At 26.7% G+C, this 25611-nt stretch overlaps 2 protein-coding genes and 1 long non-coding RNA gene across 6 annotated transcripts in view; 2 read left to right on the top strand and 1 right to left on the bottom strand.

Annotated features, from left to right (window-relative positions):
- The window catches only part of LOC108563406, a 23549-nt gene extending 21836 nt beyond the window's left edge, over positions 1–1713 (top strand). For all 3 annotated transcript variants that reach the window (XM_017922070.1, XM_017922071.1, XM_017922069.1), the window contains one exon: positions 1626–1713. In XM_017922070.1, coding sequence (XP_017777559.1) covers positions 1626–1636 — 11 coding nt within the window. In that variant the 3' untranslated portion in view covers positions 1637–1713. The remainder of the gene's footprint in view (positions 1–1625) is intronic.
- LOC108563408 overlaps positions 1–13400 on the bottom strand; it is a 48236-nt gene extending 34836 nt beyond the window's left edge. Inside the window, exon 1 of the long non-coding RNA XR_001891091.1 lies at positions 13177–13400. This is a non-coding gene — a long non-coding RNA (uncharacterized LOC108563408). The remainder of the gene's footprint in view (positions 1–13176) is intronic.
- Positions 13401–13458: 58 nt separating this feature from the next.
- LOC108563405 (supervillin) overlaps positions 13459–25611 on the top strand; it is a 52892-nt gene continuing 40739 nt past the window's right edge. Inside the window, exon 1 of one of the 2 annotated variants that reach the window (XM_017922065.1) lies at positions 13459–13700. The gene's annotated coding sequence lies outside the window, so the exon portion shown is untranslated. The remainder of the gene's footprint in view (positions 13701–25611) is intronic. The other variant, XM_017922067.1, reaches the window with a different exon arrangement.

The following is a 25611-nucleotide window of genomic DNA, read 5'->3' as shown; positions in this document are numbered from 1 at the left end:
ATTCATTACTTAATAAGTGTTAAGTATAAAAGAAATATATATATTTGTTATACCAAAAAAGAGAAACATTAAATAAAAATATTATTTAAATAATTATAATTATGTTTTAATGTTTTGTGTGTTGGTGTTTTTTCTAACAGTATTTTTTTTCGTATTTACTTTGTTTCATTTAAATTGGAGAATTTTCGGTATATTTTTCACTGCAGGAAGTACGTAATTTTATAGTCGTTTTATTTTTAACCGGCTTTTAAAATTAGATCCAATAATAATAATATATATCCGAGACAGAAGCGGAGAATATAGGGAGTTTATATCCGTGCTTTCTTTCAAGGAAATGCCAAAATGAAAAATCTATTAACGTTTATTTATTTACTTTTTATCTAAATTCGTCCAAGAATTATAAAATTCAACAGGAGTTAAAATTATATTAATATAATTAAATATAAAAAAGTATTATAAATTTAAAGGATATATCACCAATTAAAGGATTATAGATATATCACCTTGAATAATATCATTGAAACGTTCATTCAAGAAATATAAGGAAGTTCGTATACAATATGTACATTTTAAATTAAAGTTGCTAATTTTTAAATATTTATATTCAGCAAGCGTTAACTGACGTTATTTGATTAAATAATTTCCTGTATGTTTTCCCAAATCTAAATAAGTTTACTATAATCGAATCAGTTACCAAAAATATTAGCATTAAGAAACAATTTGGAGAATAATAAATTATAAAGTCTGATTTTTTTTATATTTATTATTGTAGTTGCTAAATTGACTACTTTATAAATTGAATTACATTTAGTAATATTTACTAGAAAATTTATTTTAATAATCTTTATAATAATTATTAGTTATTGTGTTGATGTCGTATTTATTATTTGGTTTCTAAAAGCAAAATGTGTTAAAATTGAAAACATAACTATTTTTGTATAAGCTTGTAACATGCATAGATTTTGTTGCAATGCAAGATTTTATTGTTTTGGAATTCCGATATAAATTTCCAGACATTACGATATATTCTTATATAATCGGATTTTCACTCGTGAATTATTGTTCTGCAGTGAAAGTTTAATACTTAACGGTGGATGATAGGTTGAAAGATTCTTCCTTTGAAGATTTATTATCGTATGTTTCTCACGTTTTCTTATTTTAGACGTTATAACACACCCAAATTGGAGTTATCATGCAATTATTTATTAATTGTTCTTGATTTCTACAAATCTTGAAAATGTAAAAAGGATGTTAGACGAATCTTACTAATAATTTAGTTATAAATTGTAGATAGTGTAGATTCGTAAAAGTAAAATAACAGCAAGAAAATGATGTAAATGCACATTGTATTAGTATAATGTTTTTCAATCGACAAATTGATTTGTAAATATATTATGGTAGATGGTGAATGGATGTTTGTAAGGGAGAGCACATTGAATCAAATCTAACGAAACTGTAGTAAATTAGAGCACAAAAACACTATGCATCTTGTACTAACACAAAGCTACACGTTCAGCCTGTAAATTATAACCATTGAACCCCTATAATCAAACCCAATGCAGCAGCATTTACAAAAAAAACTCTAGCAGAGTTTTTATCTCTTTTCTTCTTCTATTTGGTTATAGGTGTTGTGTAACTGCCGCCCAACCCCTTCTAAAATAGATGTGACCGTCTTCAGGTAACTTTCGACCAGAGCTTTTAACCAAAAAAAAACATACAAAATCTCTTCTTCCCCCCTCGAAACCAGTTACATTTTTTTTTACAAAAATTAACACAACCTTGGGGCCTTCCAAATCAAGCAACGCTTCGAATTCTCACGAGTGCCTTTCGAACCCAAGTCCTTGATGCTTGGTGTACTTTTGGTTGCCTATGCCAGAACTCCATATCCAAAGTAGATACTTTTTAATTTCTGTTCGTAATTTACAAAACATTTATACCAAATACATTGTAAATAATAATATACAACTAAACTTTTTATGTAGAACGAAAAATATATACAAGAAAAAAAAACCTATATATATATATTTATCTGTATTTTAAACATAATAAAATTGTATTTATTTAATTACCCTGATTTGTTTTCTTTTTTTTTTCATCTAATTAATTTCCGTGTGTTCTTTGAATCCCTTTCATCTCGCCGAAACTAATAATTTTTGTTTGATTTTTGTTTTTGATTGAATTGTGCTCAATTTTTTATTGTATCAATTACATGATTTTTTTTCTATTGAAAAAGCAATCCAATTTGTCGACAAAAAACATAATTTTGTTTTTTTTTTTACACAAGTTTTTAATGGATTGTGTTATCTACAAATTTTAGTAATTATATTTTATCTGCTCTACAGCAGTTATATAATTATTTGTTTTTTTTTTAAATATCAATAACTGATGTTTATAAACCTGGTTAAACTGTAATATGGTTACTAAACGTACTTTTATTGATAAGATCTTAAAAATATAAAAAGCGACATTAGATATAATTTAAATTGTTTGGAAGTATTTCCTAACTTTAATGCGGTTTAATTATAAAATATAATAGTTTGTGGATTTATTAATTAAGACTGAATCCAGAAAATATGATGATTTCATGATGTTCATTGAAATTAATAAGAACGTATCTAAAATTGTTACTTTTTACGCTCATTTTTACAAGTAACTTGTCCGGTATTGATGTGTATCTATAACTACTACTTTTTTTTCTCTTAATTGCATCAAATATTCGTTTCTATATACGCATTTCCTTAACTACCAAAGTTTATTTCTCAAGTATTTAAAGTTTTCGTCTTTATACAATATAATATAACCTACATTGTCATTTGGTTGCAACGTTACCAAAAGTTATATCATTTGAAGGACGTTAAAAGCGTATGTCTGTATAATATAGAAAGTAATTAAATCCCTTGTGTTTTGCGGAATTTATGTGATTGCAATTTGTAGAGCTTCCCTGTAATTACACGACTTCTAGACTTAATTTCTGAGCGCGTTCTAGTTTGGGTGCAATGTCCGCGCTTTCAAGATAGATTTATATAATCAAGTTTAACCCACGTATTCATATTTTTATGGTATCTTGAATTTCTATTATTATATAGTTTATTTCAGTACTAACCTTTATTATATCTATTGCATCATTAATCATCAGATATCATCTGCAAAGTTATTGTACAGATTTCTAGAGCTTCCGAACATTTTTATTTTAGTAAAAGAAAATGTTAATAGAACACTTAATTGTTATTTTTTAAGAAAAAGTACATAATCTTTGAAGAAGTTTAATTATTACAATCAATTACAGCAATACTTCGCATAGTGCGGGTAATCGGTTCTGCCAATATCCCTGATTTTTTGAAATCAGACTAAAAAATTAATATTTTTAAATTTTTACACTGGACTATAGTGAATCCGGACTGATCGGAGCAGTACTATTGCTATATTTTTGCAATTTTGAAAAACATAACTAAACAAATAAATATGTAGAACAATTATCAAATTTATGAATTATTTGATAATGAAAATATATTTTCAACTCAAATAATTGGTTTATACTTCACTATGGTTTCCAAATATATACCTATTGATCGAATGCATGTTATATAATGGCTTAATTTAATTTTACTTTATGAGCTTCAATTTTATTAATACGTATATATTAATTAAGTACATAATAAATTTAATGCGTATTGCATCCACACCTGAAATGATTATAAACCATGATTAAATAAAGCATTTTAAATAAATCCTACTACAATCCTAGATTTGGTTCGTTTTTACGAATTTTAGGAAGACTTAACAATTTTTGTCCACGAATTGCAACATGTATTCGTATCATCCGTGCAATCATCTTTGCTTAACTTTCAAGCAGTAAGTTTCTATGTGATAAATGACACATAATTAATATAAACAATTCATGTATGGATAATATATGATACAAATGTTATATAAACAAAACAAAAATAGAACAGAATAAAAACTATAGAAACGTTGTAACATTTATATAGATTAATGATCTTCAAAAACAAACATTTTACCTAAAGTATAAATAACTAATATTAATAGTAGTAAATTTATAGAGATAATAAATATGGATGACATTCGTTACGTTAAAATAAAAATTGTATGACAAATGGTCGTCGGATTGCTGTGAATCGATTAGTCTAAGGCTTATTTTATCTTCAGGTTAACCATTTTTTTATTGAAAATATTTTCTAAAAAAGTATAAAAAAAATATATTTACCGCATAACGCATTCAAGCGACTTAACTCGGGTCCAATAATCTGATTTTTTCCGCTCACCCGAGTTAATACGTGTAATCATGAATTGGTTTCACATATAAAATCACCCGAATATATACGGTAGACAATTTTTTGCAAAACGAGACAGTTTTATGTTTGTGTATAAAGACCCTTTTTTGATATATAATTAGTGCTTAAAGGTTATAATATACTTAATTGACTAATTTGTTTGTTTACTATAATAAATGTTTTGAATTCTGAAAAATGAAATAAAATTCTCAAAATTTTAATACAGTCGATTCCCCTTACTTGGGACACCGGTTAATAGAGACAGCCGCTTTTTAGGGACAAATCTTAAAGAACGGAAACAAAACTAAGTAAATAATACAAATTTACTCCGCTATTCCGTTAAATCGGGACAGTAATCATGTGTGAATCACCGTGGTCCATGGATGCTGAGCTTGAGTTGCATCCATGAACGCCCCTGATACATACATATTTATTGTTCAAGAATGTATATAATTTTATTATGTAGTACGTATACAATTTCTTAATATGTATATGTGTTTAGTTTTGTGACTTGTTTTATTTTGTGCACTAATTCTGTAATTTTTGTGGAACTTCGGATAATTGGACCAGCCGCTTAATGTACTAGTCCCAGTGTGTCCCGATTAAGCGAAATCGACTATATATTAAAGTATGCAACTTCTATTCATTTCTTTATTCTCTCTAATGTATTCTCAAGTAAAATTTAATCTGTTTTTTCATTTAAACTCTAAAAGTAATTGTTGACTCATAGTGCTATGTTGATGGAAATAGCATCTCCAATATAGACGAGGATGCGTTCAAGATACGTTGAGATTGATTTTTAGGAGACTATTAAGTTTAAAGTCTTTCATATATAGCCTAGTTGGCTGCTCTCTATATCAGCTGATTTGTAACAAGGGTCTTCTATATTGCTTACGTGCTACATTACTTATAGTTATACCATAAATATGTCTCTTGAGACTTGTAAATGTACTACTTTTCGAGAAACCCTGCTATACACTAAAGCATTTTCAGTAGAATTATCGATATTACACCATATTTAGTATTTCCGACACGTTGAAATTTTTATTAATAAACGACAACTTAATAAAAAGGAGTTTTACCTTATTATAACGTAAATGAAGATGAGTATATCCAATAAATAGACTAGCTAGGTAACCTTGAATCTCTAAAAAGATTCGTACTCACGTAATTAAATATTTACATTTAAAAATAGTTTAAAATGAAAACAAACGTTGATTGTATTTCCAAATACTCGTCCCATTCCTCTCGTTACGGAAATACACGAGAATTGTATACCTAACAACTTAGGTTTATTTTAATATTTTACCAACCTCTCCTTTATATACCTGTAAGTGCAAAATCCCCGATTTTATTATCCTAACAATGAGACAGCTGTCGCAGGATTGGACCATTGTGCGGAAGCTTCCTTGTAAAAAAAATTCTCAGCGAGGGGTTGCCTTCTAACGGCCGCACATTTCTTACTTCTTCACCATCTTAATACTAACGGAATTTCCTTTGCGGAATCAATTTCTCCATTAAAACGACGAAACCCTATATATAAGTTCTGTCACGCTCACAAAGTAAATACAAAGTAAATTTTACGTTCCCGCAAATAAGATTTATGTGGAGTAATATTGTCGAGTAACTTAATTAAAACTTCAATCCCGACCTGAGCTCAATTTCGCTAACATCACACGTTTAACAAATACGACGGACTTTACTAATTCAAATTATAAGTATAAGTGTTATCTGGCAATTTGCATGCGGAGTTAATGAAGAAAGTAAAATTTGACCTATTTACATTTTTTTTACTGTTGTTGGTTCATTTACTAAGATTTGCGTGAAAGGATTTTACATCTATCAACGTTTCACGGAGCTTAGGTTTGTTTCTGCTTTGAGGCATTTCATTCGTAACTCTGTTAAAGGTAAGTTTAGTTTACAACTCATTGATTGGACATAAATACATTGAATAACTAATTTTCTAGCTTAGTCACGTTCTATTCGGAAAATTATCTCCCTCATATCAACACATTCTCGATTATTTGACTAATTATAAATTTGCTAATGAACCCAGTACATTTAATTATTTACTTTGTATTTCCAATAATTATACGTTTGGCATTAAATCTGTAATAAACCCAGTATACTTATTTACGTTGAATTTCTCAAATCTATATACATGTTTTGTTAAATAATGTTTTCCATAAATTAAATCAAACATATATCCCCCGACTTACGAACTAGTTCCGTTCCAAAGGGTTGTAAGTCGAATTTGTTCGTAAGTAGGGGGAATTTTAAAAATTTCTAAATATACTTATCTTACCACACTTTATCACGGTTTTTACTTTTCTTTATGTTAAATTCCGTATTACTGACTGCATAAATGTGAAAAAAATAGATTAAAATAAACAATTACTTTTCAATGTAGACATCACAATTATTTAATAAAAAACGACAAAAGAAACAAATGCAACAAAACATTATCAATTTTTGTTTGGGCAGCAGTTATTTCATCACTATATATCTCCTTGTAAAAAGTTTGAACTTTTAGAATTTTGTCCGGGAGTTCGTAATAATTTGCTATATACAAGATACAATTTAAATAATTTAAGTGAAATTATTGTAATTAATATCACTATTATTTTCATATATTTTTTTTTCATTTATATTTTATTCATGTTCGATTAATTTTTTTGATCAAGTAAATAATCTTTAGAAAAACGAGCTTTCTTTAAATCCTAATCCATTGCAACTGAAATGTAAATTTATATTTAATTGATTCATTTCCATTTTTTTAAACCCGTTTTATATAAATTATTCTTTTAAGTAACTTATAAAAAACCGTTAAAACATATGCAAAATAATGTAATTAGTGAAACGTACTCAATTCTATTTCAATAAAAAAGTGCATATTGCCACGCAAACAAATCGTTCATTAAATTGTTTATTTCGATGTGTCATAAAAAGAACGAGCAACAATTTATTTAATTTAACAATCGCGTTTCTTCGTACGTCGCGACTTAAAACATAATTAATTGGAAAGCGTAATTAATTGCATTTTCGTGACGAAAATATTTGCTTTCATTATGAAAAGTGCACACAGCGAATAAAAAAAATGCACATGGAATAAATGTCAGAATAAAAATAGGGAAAAAACCCACACGATTTTCGATTCTATTCATTCTGTTTATTTCATTATTTTTTCATTTGCATTTTTCATGTTTTAATTAATGTTATTTCGATTGTGTCCATCTGTACTCGAGATTTAATTAAAATTTATATCTGAATCAGATATGAAAATTGTATATTTTGATTTAGTAATTACGCAACGTTAATGAATTACATCTACTTGTATAGTTTATAGTATTTGCATAATACTGTAGCAAATTAAATTCACAATATTTCGTACAAATCGATAGATTTGTTAAATTTAATTACTTTTCAATAGAAAGATTTTTTTTCTAGATTGAAAAGTTCATCATTACTTCATTTCTAATTTGATTCAATAGTCATAACTTTAAATCTGCAAAGTAATAAATGTAAATAATTCATTTTTAATATTGATTTTAGAAAATATGAAACAAATACTGTTGAAAAACAGCCTGAATATTAGTAAAATGCTAATACATAGTGTAAATATAATCATTAAGGTCGAAATGTCACGTTATAGGGATGGAAAGCCCGGTATGAATCATCTTCAAGTTCGCATGTGAATGGGTCAATATAGTATCTTTTTCTTAGAAATAACCTTTCAAATGAAACACGCCAAAGTTTATATAGTCTACAACATATCTATTTTTGTATACTCCTACGACATGAATATAACAAGTAATAATGTTAATTGATTAACTGTATAAAATGAAAATTCAAATATATTTTCTTGTCAATTTAAGAACAAAAAAGATTTTTTTTCAACAGTATAACATTTCTAATTAAAACGAAATAATAATGGATCAGATAGACGAAATTTCACCCGTTTATCTAAATCCCAGTCAAGCCTCTTCAGCCAAAAAGAGTTGGGTTGACGTTATCTAATTCTTCTTCTATTTTGTGGAAAACATGCGGATTTTCATTTTATCTAATCATTTTTCCCTTCCACCTTGAAATTTATTAAGCTTATTGCGTTTTTCCATTTTTGCAACAACATTTTTTTTACATTAATTTATAGTTAATAACAAATTTATCAACAATGATAAAAAAATCAATTAAATACATGAAGTAAAATGTATTTTTATACAAAATGATTAAGTACATTATTGACCGTAGTCTTTCCGCTCGCGATTATATAATTATGTTTATTATCATTAATATGGTATTAGCATTGTTTCACGTTATGTAAGTCGTGCACTTTGTAGATCTAAGTGGCTTAGTTATGTTAAAATCTACAGACATCCTAGGAATATTCAGCGTCAGCTGAAAAACAAACAGAAACTATAATATCTTATATAAACATTGTTTAGCAAACTTTCTTCCGGATAAAGAATTTTGGGTAGACTTTATCTAATTCCTTCATTCACTGATAAAATATTTCTTTGCGGTTATTTCCTTTAGCAAAACCACTTTTGTGGTTTAAAAAATATAAATATAAATTCATTATTTATACTGTTATATTTTATAGTAGTATTCTGCAATTATGAAGCACTCGTGAATTCATTATTCAATTAAATAATGTCTCTTTGCTGAAAATCAACGTTGCAGAAATTCAAAGCAAACAATTCACTCCGCAATTCATCATATAATGAGCTTCTATGCTTGATGAATAAGTCAATACTCATCACGAAATATTTTAAAATTTTATATTTTTTTGTGTAAAAAATAATCTACTCTCTTGCATGTTCGAAATAAATTAGAAAGGAAAATGAAAAAATTGAGCTTTAAAATTCGCATTCGTATTATTTTATTATATATTATTTAAAAATACTTAAAATCTTAAAAACAAAACCTCTTAAAATCTTGCTCATTTTGAAGTGATAAAATTTGTACTACAGTACTACACTACTATCCAAATATTATCCTCAACAAACATTGCTTAACTTTAATAAATCATGAAATATCAAATATCATCCAACACATTCATTTATATTTGATTTTTTTTTAATAATCAATGAAATTACTAAAATATTATTATTTATATATTATTGTGTAGATATACAGTTTCAAAACAGCTTGTTATCCATTTATTAAAGGTGACACCTGGTGATTAACGATGACACATTTTCGAGTACATGGAAACTGTGCAACGTGAATACTAATTCTGTGGTTTAAATGAATAGTTTAGTCGTCGTCGCTTTAGGTACAAAGTTTCGAGATGTGAAAATCTTAATGAATCTTTGTTTGTACATTATTTTTAAAACGTTTTGGCAGTAAAATGTAGCCTGTTAATACACCGACCGATATAAACGTATGACATACTCTAAGTAATAGCACATAGACTTATGATTGTTGCAAACTTTATAATTGTAACTTACATATAAATCAATATCTTTCATAATCCGGTTCCGTCAATATCCTGGACTGTTTAAAACCGGATTAATCGAGTAACTAAATAAATATAAAAATAAACCGTATTAAAAGACACTTGACTTGAGAAAGTGAGAAACGCGATCATATAAATATAAACAAAAAATATATTTGATAATTTATTTATTTTAGTCAATTACAAATATTTGAAATGGGAACATTATAATAAAAATGTCTATTTTTTTCATATTTTATTACAAAATAACTAATGATGACTTTGATGCTTATGAAAAATAATCAATTAAAATTGTTATTTCTAATAGAAAACTCAATATTAAGTAATATTTCCTAGAAGTAATTAAAATTTTCAAAAATAATCTAAACTTTACTAGGAAATATTTAAATTGTATAGACATTTGAAACGTGTACAATGATCACCATGAATGCCTAAATATGTATACTTTGAATGTTTCACTCGTCTTCGGATCATTAGTCGCATTATCCTCTAGTAGAAAAGTTGCTATTAGAACTCTTTCTTCTTTTTTTATACAATTTCCTGATTATAAGCTTAAACATTTTCAAATCTTTATCAACATTTTCAGTAATCTTAACATTGAATCTAAAATTGTTATCACTTTCTCTTGCTTTTCAAATTTATCAGTTTATTTTGTATATTTCAAATTTTATTTATTTATATTACGTTGAATTGAATATTGGTAGACTCAGAATTATTTAGAAATGCTTCATCATAATATGTTTTTTTTTTATTATTTTACTTTATTGGCCCCAATTTGGACCAAAAAGTTATTGACCATAAAAATAAATTTTTTCTATTTTTGAAATAATGAAAATTTATATAATAATAAAACAATTTCTGTCTCAAATTTATAATATGAATTTTCTAAAATTTTACTAATTTAAATCACAATTTTGTGTAATAGCTATTACCACAAATGTCGATTTTTTCACTAAGTGATATAATCACTAACTAATCTCCAGTTAGATTTGATTAAGACAAATAATATTATCATTTATTTAAATTACAAAAACATTTATTTGTTATTAATTGTGATATATGTTTTGTAGATATGATTATGCAAAAAATTATGTTTTAATGAATTTTTTTATAAAAACTGAACGATTATAATTAAAGTATAGTTGAATTGAGACATTTTGTTAAAAGTTTTAATGTATTTTAAACGCAATACAGATGATTATCTCAAGGTCGATTAGGTTTAAAACTCTTACTAAATAAAGATAATACAAAAAAACGTTTTACGTTTTATTATATTTATAATAAGATTATGCCTTAGGCAGATAGAATACATTATTTCTAAGCTAATGTCCTTGTTTATATTCTATTTATAGACACTAAAAACAAGATTGACCAACCCATTATTCAAAAAAAATCTCTTTTTAAATCTAATTGATGTATTTTTATTGCATTTCTTTCTTGATGTTTATGAGTTTGTATATAACGAAATGAAATTTTACATATAAAGATTTGCAATTATATTAAATATTAGCGTTTCCTTATTAATTCGCTACGTTTTAGTTATATAACGATATAGGAAATACGTTGTTAATTATTTGCGAAATGTCAGATCAATTATTTTCTAATTTTAGCTAATTTACTTCAGTTATATATTTTAATAAAGATTGTAATAAATCTTTTTATCTTTTCTCTCAAGGCATCAATTAGATAATTAATTTCAGGTTCATTAATTTCTTATTGTTATTTATAAAAATAATAATAGACACGTTTCGATATTCAAAGGCAATTTTGCTTAAGAGATTTATGTTAAGATCGGAAATCGTGAGATTATATAATTAGAGATCAGTTAAAATAATTAATTAGTGAAATATCCGATCAATTAATTACTTTCTTTAGCTTAAATTAAATTTACTGAAGTTGTACATTTAAATTAAAAAAAAAATTGTTTCTTAACCCATATTTGATGTGCAAAAACGCATATTAACTTATTTCCATCTGGTTCCACCAAGAAAATAATTAATTAACTAAGTAACAAATAAATTATTTATATACTTTAGTTAATTAACTGAAGTTGTGTATTTTAATAAAGATAAAAACAAAGAACGTTTCCTTTCATATTTGACGCACTGAGACGCAATGTTGATTAGGAGATTTACGTGAAGAATGTTATTGTTTACATCTGGAGACACCAACGTAAGGCAAAGAACCCTGAGGTCTTTCCGCTTCAAGCATGTACTTGCATATAAATCACTCGAGGTGTTTACGTTATAAATTGAATTTAATGACAGCAAACTCACGGCGCAAAATTACACTTCTGGTCGTTATGTAACGCGAGAGATCATCAGCGTAGGAGCGCATAAGAAAGGAAAAATAATATGGAAGAAGGAGAACAGACGCGCTAATTTAGCGTAGGCCACGTTTAATTATGTAATGCGAGATGAAGCAGAGCGATTGCGAATTTTCATAATAATAATAATGGGAGAACGGATTCGATTAACATAAAATTAGCATGCTGAATAAATGCAGTGATCATACGTCCTTTATTTCACTGCTCTGTACTTTTAGATTTGAATATTTTTTTGCTAAAATGATCTAATTTTTTCCTGTACTTTGTGAAATAATTTTTAATAGTACAGTCGATTCCGCTTAATTAGGACACAACGAAACTAGTACATTTTGTCTAAATTAACTTGCCCAATTAACCGAAGTTCTTTAGGATTTGTCCCCAATTAGCGACTGTCCCGATTAACCGGTGTCTCAATTAAGCGGAATATACTGTATCTTAGAATTATTTAACAGAATGCCGAAAACTTTACAATATTTAAACTATTACTTAAATAAATATAATATTTTGTCCTTTATTTTATCCAAAAAATATGGTAAAACATATATGCATTTAACGAAGATTTAAGTATAAGTAAAGATAGTTTACTATTTTGCCAAATTACGAAACAATTTTTACTCCAAAATATGAATAAAACTATAAATTAGAAATATTAAACTGGTTTTTAGTAAATAATAATAATTATGGATAAAATATCCAAGATTTTAATAGTGAACATTTTTTAGTTTTAGCAGAAAATTTGAAAAAGTAACATAATTACATTCAAAATATTTTTCAACATTATTCAAGAAGCTAGAAAAATGTAATAATTTGTTCCAATAAATTAAACTTAATACCAATTTCAATGAAATGTATTTTGTGTACTTTTAGTAAATATTAAGTGAAATGTATGTATTTACAAGACAAATGATTATCATTTCGATGTACACTTTATTTTGTGAATATTTTTATAAAATGTGATTGGTAAATGCATTCACTGGGCAAAGAATATATTTACTTAACATAATTATGACTAGTAAGTGTATACATTCACCGAGTTGACGTATCTACTGTATACAAAGTACATGTGTCTCTTTTTGAGCGTTTTGTTGTTATTTTCATACCTTATCACATGTGTAGGCTGATGATAATTCGCGGTGGGCTCAGGATTAGAATATAGCTATTCGAGGTTTATAACACATTTTGGAGTGGTTTTCGATGTGATGCAATCAAAGGTCGAAAGGAATATATCTCTGTGGGTCCGATCGAGCGTGAAGAGTGGAGAAGAAGAGAAGAGAACGTATCCTTTTTTCTTCTTCTTCTTGGACCGCGTCGTCTGTCTGTATTATTTTTCCCGTTGCTGCTGTTGGTTGGACGTTGAGTCAGCAAGGCGCAAGGCTGTTCGGTGTGTGCATGCCTCATAATCTACAGGTTGTTGGAAAGATCCATCCGACCGAACGTACAGTGAGCATAGCCAGTTGTGAGTGAGTTTCGCGTGCGCTCGCATTCCTTGCCCAGCTCCTTGCCAAGGACCAAAAACTTCACAATCCACGAGGAAATATTTACTTTACACTCTACCAACAAATCTACAAGAACTAGTGCATAACATAGTGAGTGCCCGCATACGAAAACCTCGATCTCGTTAATTGTAAGTGCAACAAACACATCCTTGAACATTACATTTTCTTTATTCTATTAGTTTTTCACAAAAAAAAAACAAAAGCGCGCAAATTATTTTTGGACTAACTCCAACACACGCACGGGATCTATGCATTATTTCAAAATGATCCAATCTAATTACTCTAATTTCGGAATCTTCATTGATCAATCTCACGAATCATTTATTTATCAGAGTAGTCCGGAGCAAAAGACTCATTGCGCGCATCCGAAACGTAATCAATGTAAATATTTCTCTGTTATCAATTCCGATAAATTATTGAACTGATATTTACGGAATTTTAGTTACCAAAATAGAAATGGTTACTTTTCAAATTTAAATCTACCACAATTTTTTATTAAACAAACATACGAATAGTTTGATTTATATATGTTAGTGCTATTTCAAGCAGACGAATTAAATGCTATTTTTGTAAATGAGTCAAATTAAATTGTTTTTCAATGTAAACAAGAACCCGTACATTTATTGTGTTTCGAATGAATAATAAGCTAATATTTTTACTTACTTTATTTCTTTTAATTAATTGTTAATATATTATGAGTAAATCAGTTATAATTTTTATTGATATTTGTAAAATAATTTTAACTTTAAATGTTTGAAAAGATTGAATGAATTTTCCTAATTGTAATTATAATAAATCATTTATATAATACGAAATCTCCTATTGAAAACAAACATATTTTACACATAAAATAATAATCTTAAAATATATAATTAATTATTTCTAAACTGTAAAATATTATTTAATTTCTTCTGTTTATAAAACATGTCGATTATTTGAAAGCGTGTTAAATTAATTTAATTACAATATTGTCATGTATAAAAAAAACTATGTAAAATGTTTATATACACTTTAATGAATAGGAAATAACAGCTAAACAAAAAAATATAAATATTTAAATTTCATTTACAAATTACTTACTTTTAAATCAAACTTCTGCATTTAGTAAACTACCAATTCTCGTCTCATCCCATTTCAAATTCATTGAATTTTGTTGTAAGTTTTATTACGCTTTGTAAACTTTATTACACAATGACCAAATTGACACAGGTATAAACGAAATGTCATACGTAATACAATACAAAGAAAACAGCCGCAACTCTAAGAATAAATATATAAAATCATTTTGTTCTAATAGATTCAGTTTTTTACAAAAACTACAAAATATGTTTTGTTTTCTGTTTTATTCTATAATTAGTATTTAGAACTCAATAGTCTAGACATTATCCAAATATTTGCAAATCAGTTTAAACGCACCTAACTAATATTGATTATAATGATTATATGTTGTAATTGAAGAAGTATATTTTATAATAGAATAAAAATTATTTTGGTTACATTATTATTAGGTGCTATAAATACTGTAATCACTGTTGAAAAGAATTTTATTATATTTTGTTAATAAATTATTAATTATGTAACGCAGCTACCCGTAAAACAAAAAGGAAAATTTAGTTGGAACATTTGAAATTTAATCTCGACAGCATTAATTAAAAAAAATCAAACTTTTTCATGTAGACGAAATGTAATTTTACGCTGCGAAATGAAGGACCGAAACATTATATACAATTTTTTAATACTTCAATACATCTTTTACTTTCATAAAAGATTTAGTATGAAAGACAATGGTTATGAGGTATGTTTATTATGTAAATAAAAATATAATTAAATGAAATAATTAGTAATGTGATTTTATTGTTTCTTTATTTCTATATGTTCATATAAGTGATTCATTAAAAATAATTTTCTTTTGTATAAATGATGATATTATTTGTAATTACTAGGAACTTTCGTTTCTTTGAAGTGTGCATGGAAACATCAAAAGTGCCGGTCGCCGCCCATTCATGTTTAACTTTAAAATATTGATTATAGTTTTTTTTTATAAACTACTTTATTTTTATTTGTATCGTGTTGTGATAGGATATCAAAAAAATGTAGTAGAATTTAAAAAATATATTTATAAAAATGTATAATAGAATAAAAGAAGTTCTTTTCCGAGGAAAGAAAGAAAAGGGACAGTCCCCATAATTTACCTTACTCTTTTACAACACCAAAATATCCGAGTTCTCGGTATTATATTTGTGAACGACAGCCTCTAAAATATGTAGGTTCCAAAAAGTTTTCACGAAAATTGCCATTCGTCATTTAATCATGGACCGTCTGCACTATATACGTGTTTTCCTAGTAACATAATACATCCATCCTTTCAGCGCATGAAACATGAAACCGGGAAAAAGATGAAGCTAATAGGGTTTTCAATGTTTCCACGAAACGCGGCGTATGGAAATCTGGTATTCTCGTTTTTTTCTTTTTTATTAATTAAACCTCTGCGCTCCGAGGGTAAAATCCTCCCCCAGTCGAGTCACTCGTATCGTTGGAAATGGAAACAAAGGGGCGACGCAGACTGCATTCAATTCACACCCCCACCATAAATGGAAATTAATTTTTTAATGGCCAAACAAATCAGAAACATTTATGCTTCAGTCGGATCACAATGGAGATGTTCCATGGAACTGAAACGCAGACGTAATTTCAATTGTTTTCAGTCTATATTTAAATGAATACGAACGTTGGATTCAATATCAATATTCCGATTTCCGGATTTTTGTTATATCAAAATTACTATTTTCAGTTAATAATGATAGCTTCTAAATAGGGAAAGTTATTATTAAGTTCATAAATATTGGATGGACATAAAAACCAGAGAAGTATCGAACTTACGACCTGTATTAAGAAATAAAGTAAAAAAAATTGATACGTCGGTATACGTATTAACAGTAATAAAATGTCCAATATAAAAGCAGTGTTTTATAATTAATGTGAATGTAACTCCAAAGTTATTAAAACGTTAATATGAAACCAATGTATGTTACTTTTACAGTCCTATTTATTTCAGTAATCAAATATTATCTATATTTTTCGAATAAATATTTGAAAATTATTGTCCAAAGGGCAAAGGGGATAAATTGAAATTAACTATAGCAAAACTCGGACAAATCAAAAGAAAACAAACTTTAATACAAGCGTCCAAAACCCCTTGTGTACTTATACTGAAGAATAACCAGTAAGTCAAACAAAGATAAAAGATCGACTAATGCGGAATGCATTTATCAATATTGCTAAAATTACTTCTCAAGTAGTACGTAATACTTGACAAGTATTATTATAATTGATGTATACAGCTGTTCCTAGCACTTGAATTATTTACCCAGTTTCTATTGTACAAGTACTTTTACCACTTTTTTATATATACTTCATGTTACTTGACAAGTTATTTCAAATAATATATAATATGTATAAAAGAAAATATTCTTAAAAAAGAGAGAAATGATTGAATTCATTATTATTAAAAATTGCATAATATTTTATAACCAGATGCATATAGGTATTTTGGAATAGCAACAGTGGATGAAGCTATTCAAAGAAACTTCTAACAAATATTCTGATAGGATGCCAAAAAAAAGTTTCAGCTATAAATCTTCCTGACAACAGCTTAACAAGCCAACGACTTAAAGTTTTCCAATCATTAGATGGGATTACGAGCTGAACGTAGAAAATTTTAGAAACCCAATTATCAATTTCTCATTAATCTAATAAATTTTAAATATATAGAAATATTTAAAATTAAATTTGTACAAACATATGTAATGAAAATTTATGGTAAAATATCAAATGCTGCAATACCTTTGTTTATCATTCCTCGAATTTCACAACAAAGACCTATTTTATTTTGTTGCTCTGTTAGTCCGGTTTCAAACAGTCCGGGTTATTATTGTAACTGATTACGCGCACTATGGGACATATTACTGTATAATTCTAAATGACGTTGCAAAATTGGTCTGTTTAGTTTTGTTTATAAATTATTAATTATATCAACACCAACTTAAATTGATTGCAAACACTACACTTAGTTACTATACTTATGGATTTTATTTTTTGCTCAGCACTCACTTATTACTTAATTGTCTATTATAGATGATTACTTTAACTTATTAATTTAAAAAAATTAAATAACTCTAATTATTTATAAGGTTTACAAATTGTTTGAGATCTAACTTATTCAAGTAATTAATTTCTAAGATTTTTAAATTCTTTTCATAGATTTAGATCACATTGTAAATGTAAATCGTGACAATTACAAAATAATATATTTAAATATTTTAACACGTACTATTAATAAATTAGCTTACATTATTTATCTACGAACTTCCACGGTTTTCATACCTTTTTATTTCACCAGCTGATATTTTTCTACTTGGGTCGTATGAGAATTATGGGCGTGTGATATCTGTGAAACTTAATTTCGTTGCTAGCGGAGCAGCATAGTTTCATATTGCAGTGCAATTTATGACGATTTTTCGCATTTAATCTCCGCATAAATTTTACTCAACTATCGCACTTATATACATGCATACGTTTAAAATATATATATACATTTTTATTATCCACCAGAACCAGAAGACTTCTAATTTCATTATATTCATTGCATTATAGGTGCGTATTCAGAACATGTTCTTTCATAAAATCGCTTCTCTCTGCTAAATTTTGCATACCTGGAATTTACCTCGAGATTCATAAAATTCCTAATATCGAAAATATGTTTTCTGCATTTGGAATTTTGGAATTTTACTGATAAAATCTACGTGTATTCAAATTCATTTTGCGCAAATAAGATTAAAATACAAATGACATCATCATCTATTGTCTTGCATGTATGTTCTTGGAATATTAATAAATTCATATAAAATTAAAATTATTTCTTATTTTGAATTGTAAACTTTTTTATTTTAATAGTTTAAGAATCTTTATAGGAAGTCTTTGATATCTTGGTAATATCTATTAGATATAATTCAATAATAATAAACCTATACAAAAACACTGAATGTTATGTAATGGTGTGATAAAGTTTATGAAATAATAGGAAAACTAGTTTGTTATTGCATTCGAGTCTTAGCCTTTTTAATGGTACGTCCACACTACCTCGATAATTTGACAACTACATGATGTAACAAATAATGATAATAATTTGAATTAATATGCACATATTGATGACAAATTAACATTAGCTTGAGATTTTTACATATTTTTATTAGGGAAATATCTCAAAACAACTCATAGAACCTTAAAACAACTATATTCAATATATTATATTTACTGTTATTAGTAGACGTATTTTGCTAAATGAATGCACAAGTTATATATCGGAAGTAGTATGGTGATATTATAACATCATTGTTGCATTATATTCGTTATGCTGGTAGTAAAACCTATAAGGATCATAAATATGATGCAAAGGTTGCATTATCCAAATGTTCTTGAATATTTAAAAATGCATTATTTTGGTAGTGATCGACGTTTATGGGTAGGAATTCTGGCTTGTAAATGATACCGAAGGAACGAACTATAAAATATTACCACTTTGATAAATTACGTGCTGGTTTCTACGAGGTCTTCAATTTTAAACGAGTCGCAGTTATTAAATTATACGCCGATGCTTTTCCCTTTATGGATGAAACTTATCGTCGATAATTATTTTGATCTACTTTCCAAGCAATTATGAAATCATTCGCCGTGATTTATTCGCATCTATTCAACGAATTCACAGTATGTGATATCTAGAAATATTTATACTCAGATATTTATAGAATTCAATATAATTCCATTTTTATTACTTTTAATTAAAAACAAATATTATTTTTAATGCACACTGAAATGTAATTAATAATTATATCATCTATAAAATTACAGAAATATTTAGAGAGAGATTTTTTTTTAAATTTCAGTAATTTTAACGTAATTTAAAATATTTATGAAAGAGACTATAATAATAATGGTTCAAATATATTTCCATTTGTAGTGAAGGAACATAAAGGGGAATATCGTGGTAAAGCAGCTGTGAAGAGTGGAAACAATTGAGCAAACAATTTGCGAGGCAAGAAAATAAATAGACGAGAATATGACATAAGAAAAATGGATGGTATTTCTCTTGAAAATAAATAATGAAAGTAAATAAGAAGGTGTGGAAGACTATTGTTTGCTATCATTTAAAATAGATGCAAAGAAAATAATAATTTTGAGATCAATTTTTTTCTTCTTCACATAAACAAGTTTGCAAGTTTATAAATATTTTGACAGTATTTTCAACATTCTTGCCAAATAGAAATACAGTTTAACCTCGCTTAACGAACAAAATTAATTATTAGAAAAATGACTCGCTTAGCAATTGACGTTTCGCATAACGAGAAGACGTCTCCGATTTTGCGCCTGCTATATCATTTTTAATACTTGTGTACATATGTGTATTTTTGAATATGTTTCACTATACGAGTCAAATCCGGAAATTTTGGAAAGAATTAAACTCGTTAAGCGAAGTTTCACTGTATATGATTTGAAAAGAAGAGTTAATAAATAAATTTGATTTTAATTTTCATAAAAAGTAAAACTTGTAAACTCATTTTAACAAAAACAAAATAACTTTAGAAATTGAATATATTGAATGTAGTTATTAGATAAATATTTTTCATCATGCTGTAATGGAATTGACAGTACGACGAAAAATATACAACTAGTACGTTTTTCTATTTACACTTTAGTTGAAACCCTCTCGACCTTCTTTTGTTTGCAATTCTTCTGAAGTCTGTATTTACCGAAGTCTTTTCTTCGATGAACTGAATTTTCTAGGTACGAATCTGTTTGAAAAGTGTTTATATTTAAGATTTGGATTATTTAAAAAAAGAGCGTAAAAGTCACGTTTTTCATACGAAATGTAATAAATATTTATGAAATATTGATTAATCTTGAAATATTCGTTTAATCATTGAACGCTTTTGAGGATGGATTTGAATAGATTTCAGACGGTTTTATTCATTCGATCCACGAACGTCATTCGATCCACGAACGTCATTCGATGACAATTTTCCATATGACTTTTGTGGCATTACGTCAGACTGAAAATTCGACTGAAAAGAAAAAGTTACACGCAAATTCACTGCGAATATGAATCGCGCTTAATTTTTCTATCCTCGACGTGGGTGTGGGTGTGCATGGGAGTAATCTTATCATGGAATTCTCGATGTGTGTTGTATCCCGGTTGCATTTTGCCAGACAGACCTCGACGAGGAATCAATAAAACTTCTCCATCCAATATCGATGCCCCAGCATTTCCATAGTGGAAAGTCGCAATTATTGTCGAGAGAGATCATGCCGCTCCGAATACGAATGATCATCGACGGTAATAGATCAGGTACAGCTTTTTCTCCACTTCGATCTCTTTCCATTCGTTACACATATGGGAATAATTAACTAATTCAGAAAGATGAGCTATTGTGAGATTGATTTACTACCATTGCACAACGATTAGAAACTGCAGAGAATGCTGCAATCATTATAATATTTATTACAATCTAGATACATAATTCATTTATTTAGAAAAAAAAATGCAGACATAATAATCATCAAAGTTAATTTTATAGCAATTATTATGCATTTTTTTAAATTTAATTTTTATTTAATTGGAAAATGTTTATTAATTTATTATTACATTTGGCATGTTCATACACCAATTTAAATAATTTCTTTTATTTGCTCTAATTTTGAGGAAAAGGCAGTATTTCTACTGAATTTTATATAATTTGATGGTTATTATAATAAATATTAATAAAGAGAAACTAATTTAAATTAAAAGAGAAGCTATCATGAGAATATTGTGTGATTTTTATTGCGAATTATATAATTATTACGCTAATAAAGATTGTAACGTGAACATAAATTATAATGCGGAGACACCTTGCATACCGGAATAACTGAATCAGAAAGTGCACTTATTGTACGATTGATTTGCTGCTATTGTTACGCAATTATTAGAAACTATTTAGCGCAGAAAAGGCTAATTTATCTTATCGTAATTGAGCTAATAAATAGAACTCCATTAAGATGTTATAACATACTCATCTAGATTAAAATATAATCATTATACCACTTTATTTAATTAAAAGGAGCACTAATTACAAGATTTATTTTTGAATATTTATTGATAATTCTTTGAAATTCATTTGACGTTTCTCTTTTAGAAAAATATAATTATTTAATTGTAATGAGTTACTACGAATATATTTATGTAAATATAATAATTGTGTTTTATTTTATCAACATAAAAACATGGTAATTTTATTTATAAATCATTACATTTATTACATTTTTTTTAAATATTATCATCGCTCATTAAAATAATTTTTCTTATTAAATAATTTATCAATTTATTGGAATTAAATTTAATTTTAGAATGAATAATTCAGAATTATGAAATATAAATAATTTCCTTTTGTTTTGCATGATTGTTATTTCACCTATATTATATTTTTTTTGACTATTGTTTGAGGATTATCCATAAATAGACATACGAAAAAATATATGAGTAACGCATTAGCATATTTGTCCGATTTATAAATAAGTAAATTCAGCAATGGTTACAAGCGAGGAACTCGTAGAACATTGTAAATATCATGTGTATTAGATTTGAAAAGTAAATGTAATTATGAATGTAAAAGTGATTATGAGGCCTTCAATCTAATAGGAAATTATTTCTCGATTTAGAAATTACATCATGTCTTCTAACGTATTTGATAATGTTTACCAATGCTGCCTACTAAGAATTTCTAAAACTATAGACTACTCTTTTATTTACAAAGAAAACCTATGTTTATTTGTACAAAAAAAAAGCAATGCTGTAAAATACATTCAAGTCTTTATGTTCTAAATTTAATAGTGTTTATATATAAAATATTTGATATTATGAATGACTACTGACTTCTTTATCAATTGATCCATAAACGAACTAAATGCAGTAAAATACATACAGACTTTATATTCGTATTTTAATAAACCTTTCTTTGTTTTTCATTATTTTTGTTTCTATATTTTTTTCACAATAAATTTTAGTAGGTTAATTTATGATGTTAAAGTCAATGCCTTCTATTAATTACTACAAATGTAGACTACTCTCTTATTTTAAAAATAATGCAGTGAAACCTCGCTCAACGAGCGTTTCAAAATTTTTTTACTCGTATAGTAAAACAATTTTCCCCATATAAACTAATGCAATAAACGATACTGCGTCCATTTTTCTTACAATTTATTTTGCTCGTTAAGCGAAATACTCGTTAAGCGAGGTTCCACTGTATTTCTTGATCAAAAAATGATCTACTTAAAATGCATCAAAATTCAATAAAAACATTCATTGTTTTTTCCTTCTTTCCGTGTTAAATTTGTATCGAAAATTCAGTTAGATTTATAAAAAAAATCATGAATAATAACATATTGTTTTTATATATATAAATGCGTTTCTCAGAAGAGAAATTTTTCAATTAATCAATTGAAGCTCGGATGAGGGTCATTTGTGGGTTTCGGGCGATCGCTTTTTTGGGAAAAAGGAAGCCAGGGTTATCAGCTTTGCTTAATTTTAAGTTTGACATTTAAAAATAATAAGATAATCGTGGTTCCAAATATAGGCCAGACCTTAAATGAAGATTTTATGAATATGACGCAAATTAATCAATTTTAAAAGAAACGAAGAAAATTGTTAATAATGTGGAAAAATTTAATGAATAATAACATTATCAGCGTTCGATATGAAATTTATAATATATTTTTAGACACATATAAGTGTTTTGCCAATATCGACGTTTATAAATATAATGTAAATATGCGCTTTTTTTAATTACTCATATACTTTTACAGTTAGTGAATATAACTTCAAAATATATTTTTCTTACATTAACGTTATTTCTATTGATAGTAAAACTATTTTTTATTTTGTATATTACATATTGATGTTTGTTTCAATAGTTTCCTCTATTTATATAATATAATCGTTAACGATTTTATGATGTTTCATAGAACATCAATGTTATAAAATTTCCGAGAAAATCATTTGTATAATTTGAATAATTAACTTTCCATTTTAATTCATGCATTCATTTCAATTTGTTCCCTGTTTGTTGTTTTCTTAAAGTAGATTTTTCATGCAACTGCATTTCCATATACAGTAGAACCTCGCTTAACGAGCATAATCCGTTTCAAAATTTCCGGATTTTTACTCGTATAGTGAACCAATTTTCCCCATGTAATATACGATAATGCGTTCCATTTTGAGAGTCATTTTTCTTACAATTTAATAAGAGAAAAGCTCGTTTTGTTTTTTATTAATTATTCTTATTTTATACTGTTATAATAATCATACTTATTGAAACAGCTGTACATAAATAAGAAAAAATCTAATGTATTTGTATAATCATAATAACAGCAGTAATTTCGTTAAATAATTAACAATTAAAAAAGTCAATTTATAAAATGAGTATAGAAGAGCATAATTAGCAATACTATGCATATATAAAATTTCATTAAAAAAGATTAATATTTATGAAAGTAGATTGCTTTTCTAGTAATTCCATTGAAGTAATTAAACAAAGATCATTTTTTGGAAATATTCATTATTCCATATCTTATTTATTTTTCTTTGTCTCTTTGATACCATCAGCGTTTTTTTAAATAATCACTGTAATTTTTGAAAGAATAACAACATTGAGTTTATTTAGGCCATATTTGTGCATAAGAAAATATTAACAGCAAGTTGACTTTTGTTTAATATTTGATCATTGCATCCATGTTTTTTTGGTTTAACGTCTCAGAAAGATTTACTAAATAAATTATTGAGTAATGTCAAGTAAAAAGATTTGGTTTGAAGGGTATTTCCAAATGATATGTGTATTTTGTACTCAGTTCGATAAAATCATCAGTTTATATTATGCAATAGATAATAAATGTATCGATGAAAATATTATTACGAAAATAATAATACTAATGAAATTATATTTCTAATTTGATAGGGAGATTGACCATAAAGTACTTTCAATACATTTAATTATAATTACTGTTTTCTTAGAATATGTTAGTTAAAATTTTTGTAGAAAAATAAGGGTAAAATTGGAATGAGTTTATTGGAATGAGATTAAATATTTTTTTAAATAAAATTTATTTACTGCAATAGTATTGATTTTTGTTATTTTTTCTTACAAATCGCTTAAAATTTGTTATTGTATCAAATAATCTCTGTTTTACTAAAGTAATTTTATTTTTGTCTTATTTTTTTATTTTATATTGACTTTCCTTAAGTGTAAGTTATAAAAATTATTTTTATTGCCAAATATACGAAGTTTTTTGTTACGAGATATCCATTAATAAATTTGTATAAACATTTTCATTCACAACAAAAATAATAAATAAACAAATAGGTTTTACTGCTGAAAATCTCTTTCTGTCCTTTCTAACTTATTTCATTTTAATGTTAAAATATTTATTAGTCAAAATTATGACCAAAGCTAATGACCAAACTAATTAAATTATTTGAAAAATATTATAAAATTGCATAAAATACAGAACTATATACAGTGGAATCTTGTTTAACGAGCACCTCGCATAACGAGCAAAAATAATTGTAAGAAAAATGATTCGCTTATCGAGCGACGATGAGAAGAGAAGTCCCGGATTGCGCGCCTGCTACAATTTTTCATTTTTAAAACTTTTGTACACATATTATGTATATTTTTGAATATATTTCATTATACAAATCCGCAAATTTTGGAACGGATTAATACTCATACTATTCAGAAAATATTTGTTTTAATTAAAAATTAATGAAATAATGTATACAAATTTATTACAATATTTATATACTGTTTTTAACGAGTAAATGCATATTTATTTCATGAATAAATGTATGCGGATTAAAAAAATAAGAGAAACAAGTTGTTTATATTCATTCCATTATATAATATAAATTAACTTCAATACTATTGCGCACGTGAAATGCGATTTGCTAAGTGC

The sequence above is a fragment of the Nicrophorus vespilloides genome, unplaced genomic scaffold, assembly GCF_001412225.1.
Source record: "Nicrophorus vespilloides isolate i.1.1-1 unplaced genomic scaffold, Nicve_v1.0, whole genome shotgun sequence".
In the NCBI taxonomy this organism is placed as follows: domain Eukaryota; kingdom Metazoa; phylum Arthropoda; class Insecta; order Coleoptera; family Silphidae; genus Nicrophorus; species Nicrophorus vespilloides.
This window is presented reverse-complemented; position numbering and strand designations above follow the sequence as displayed.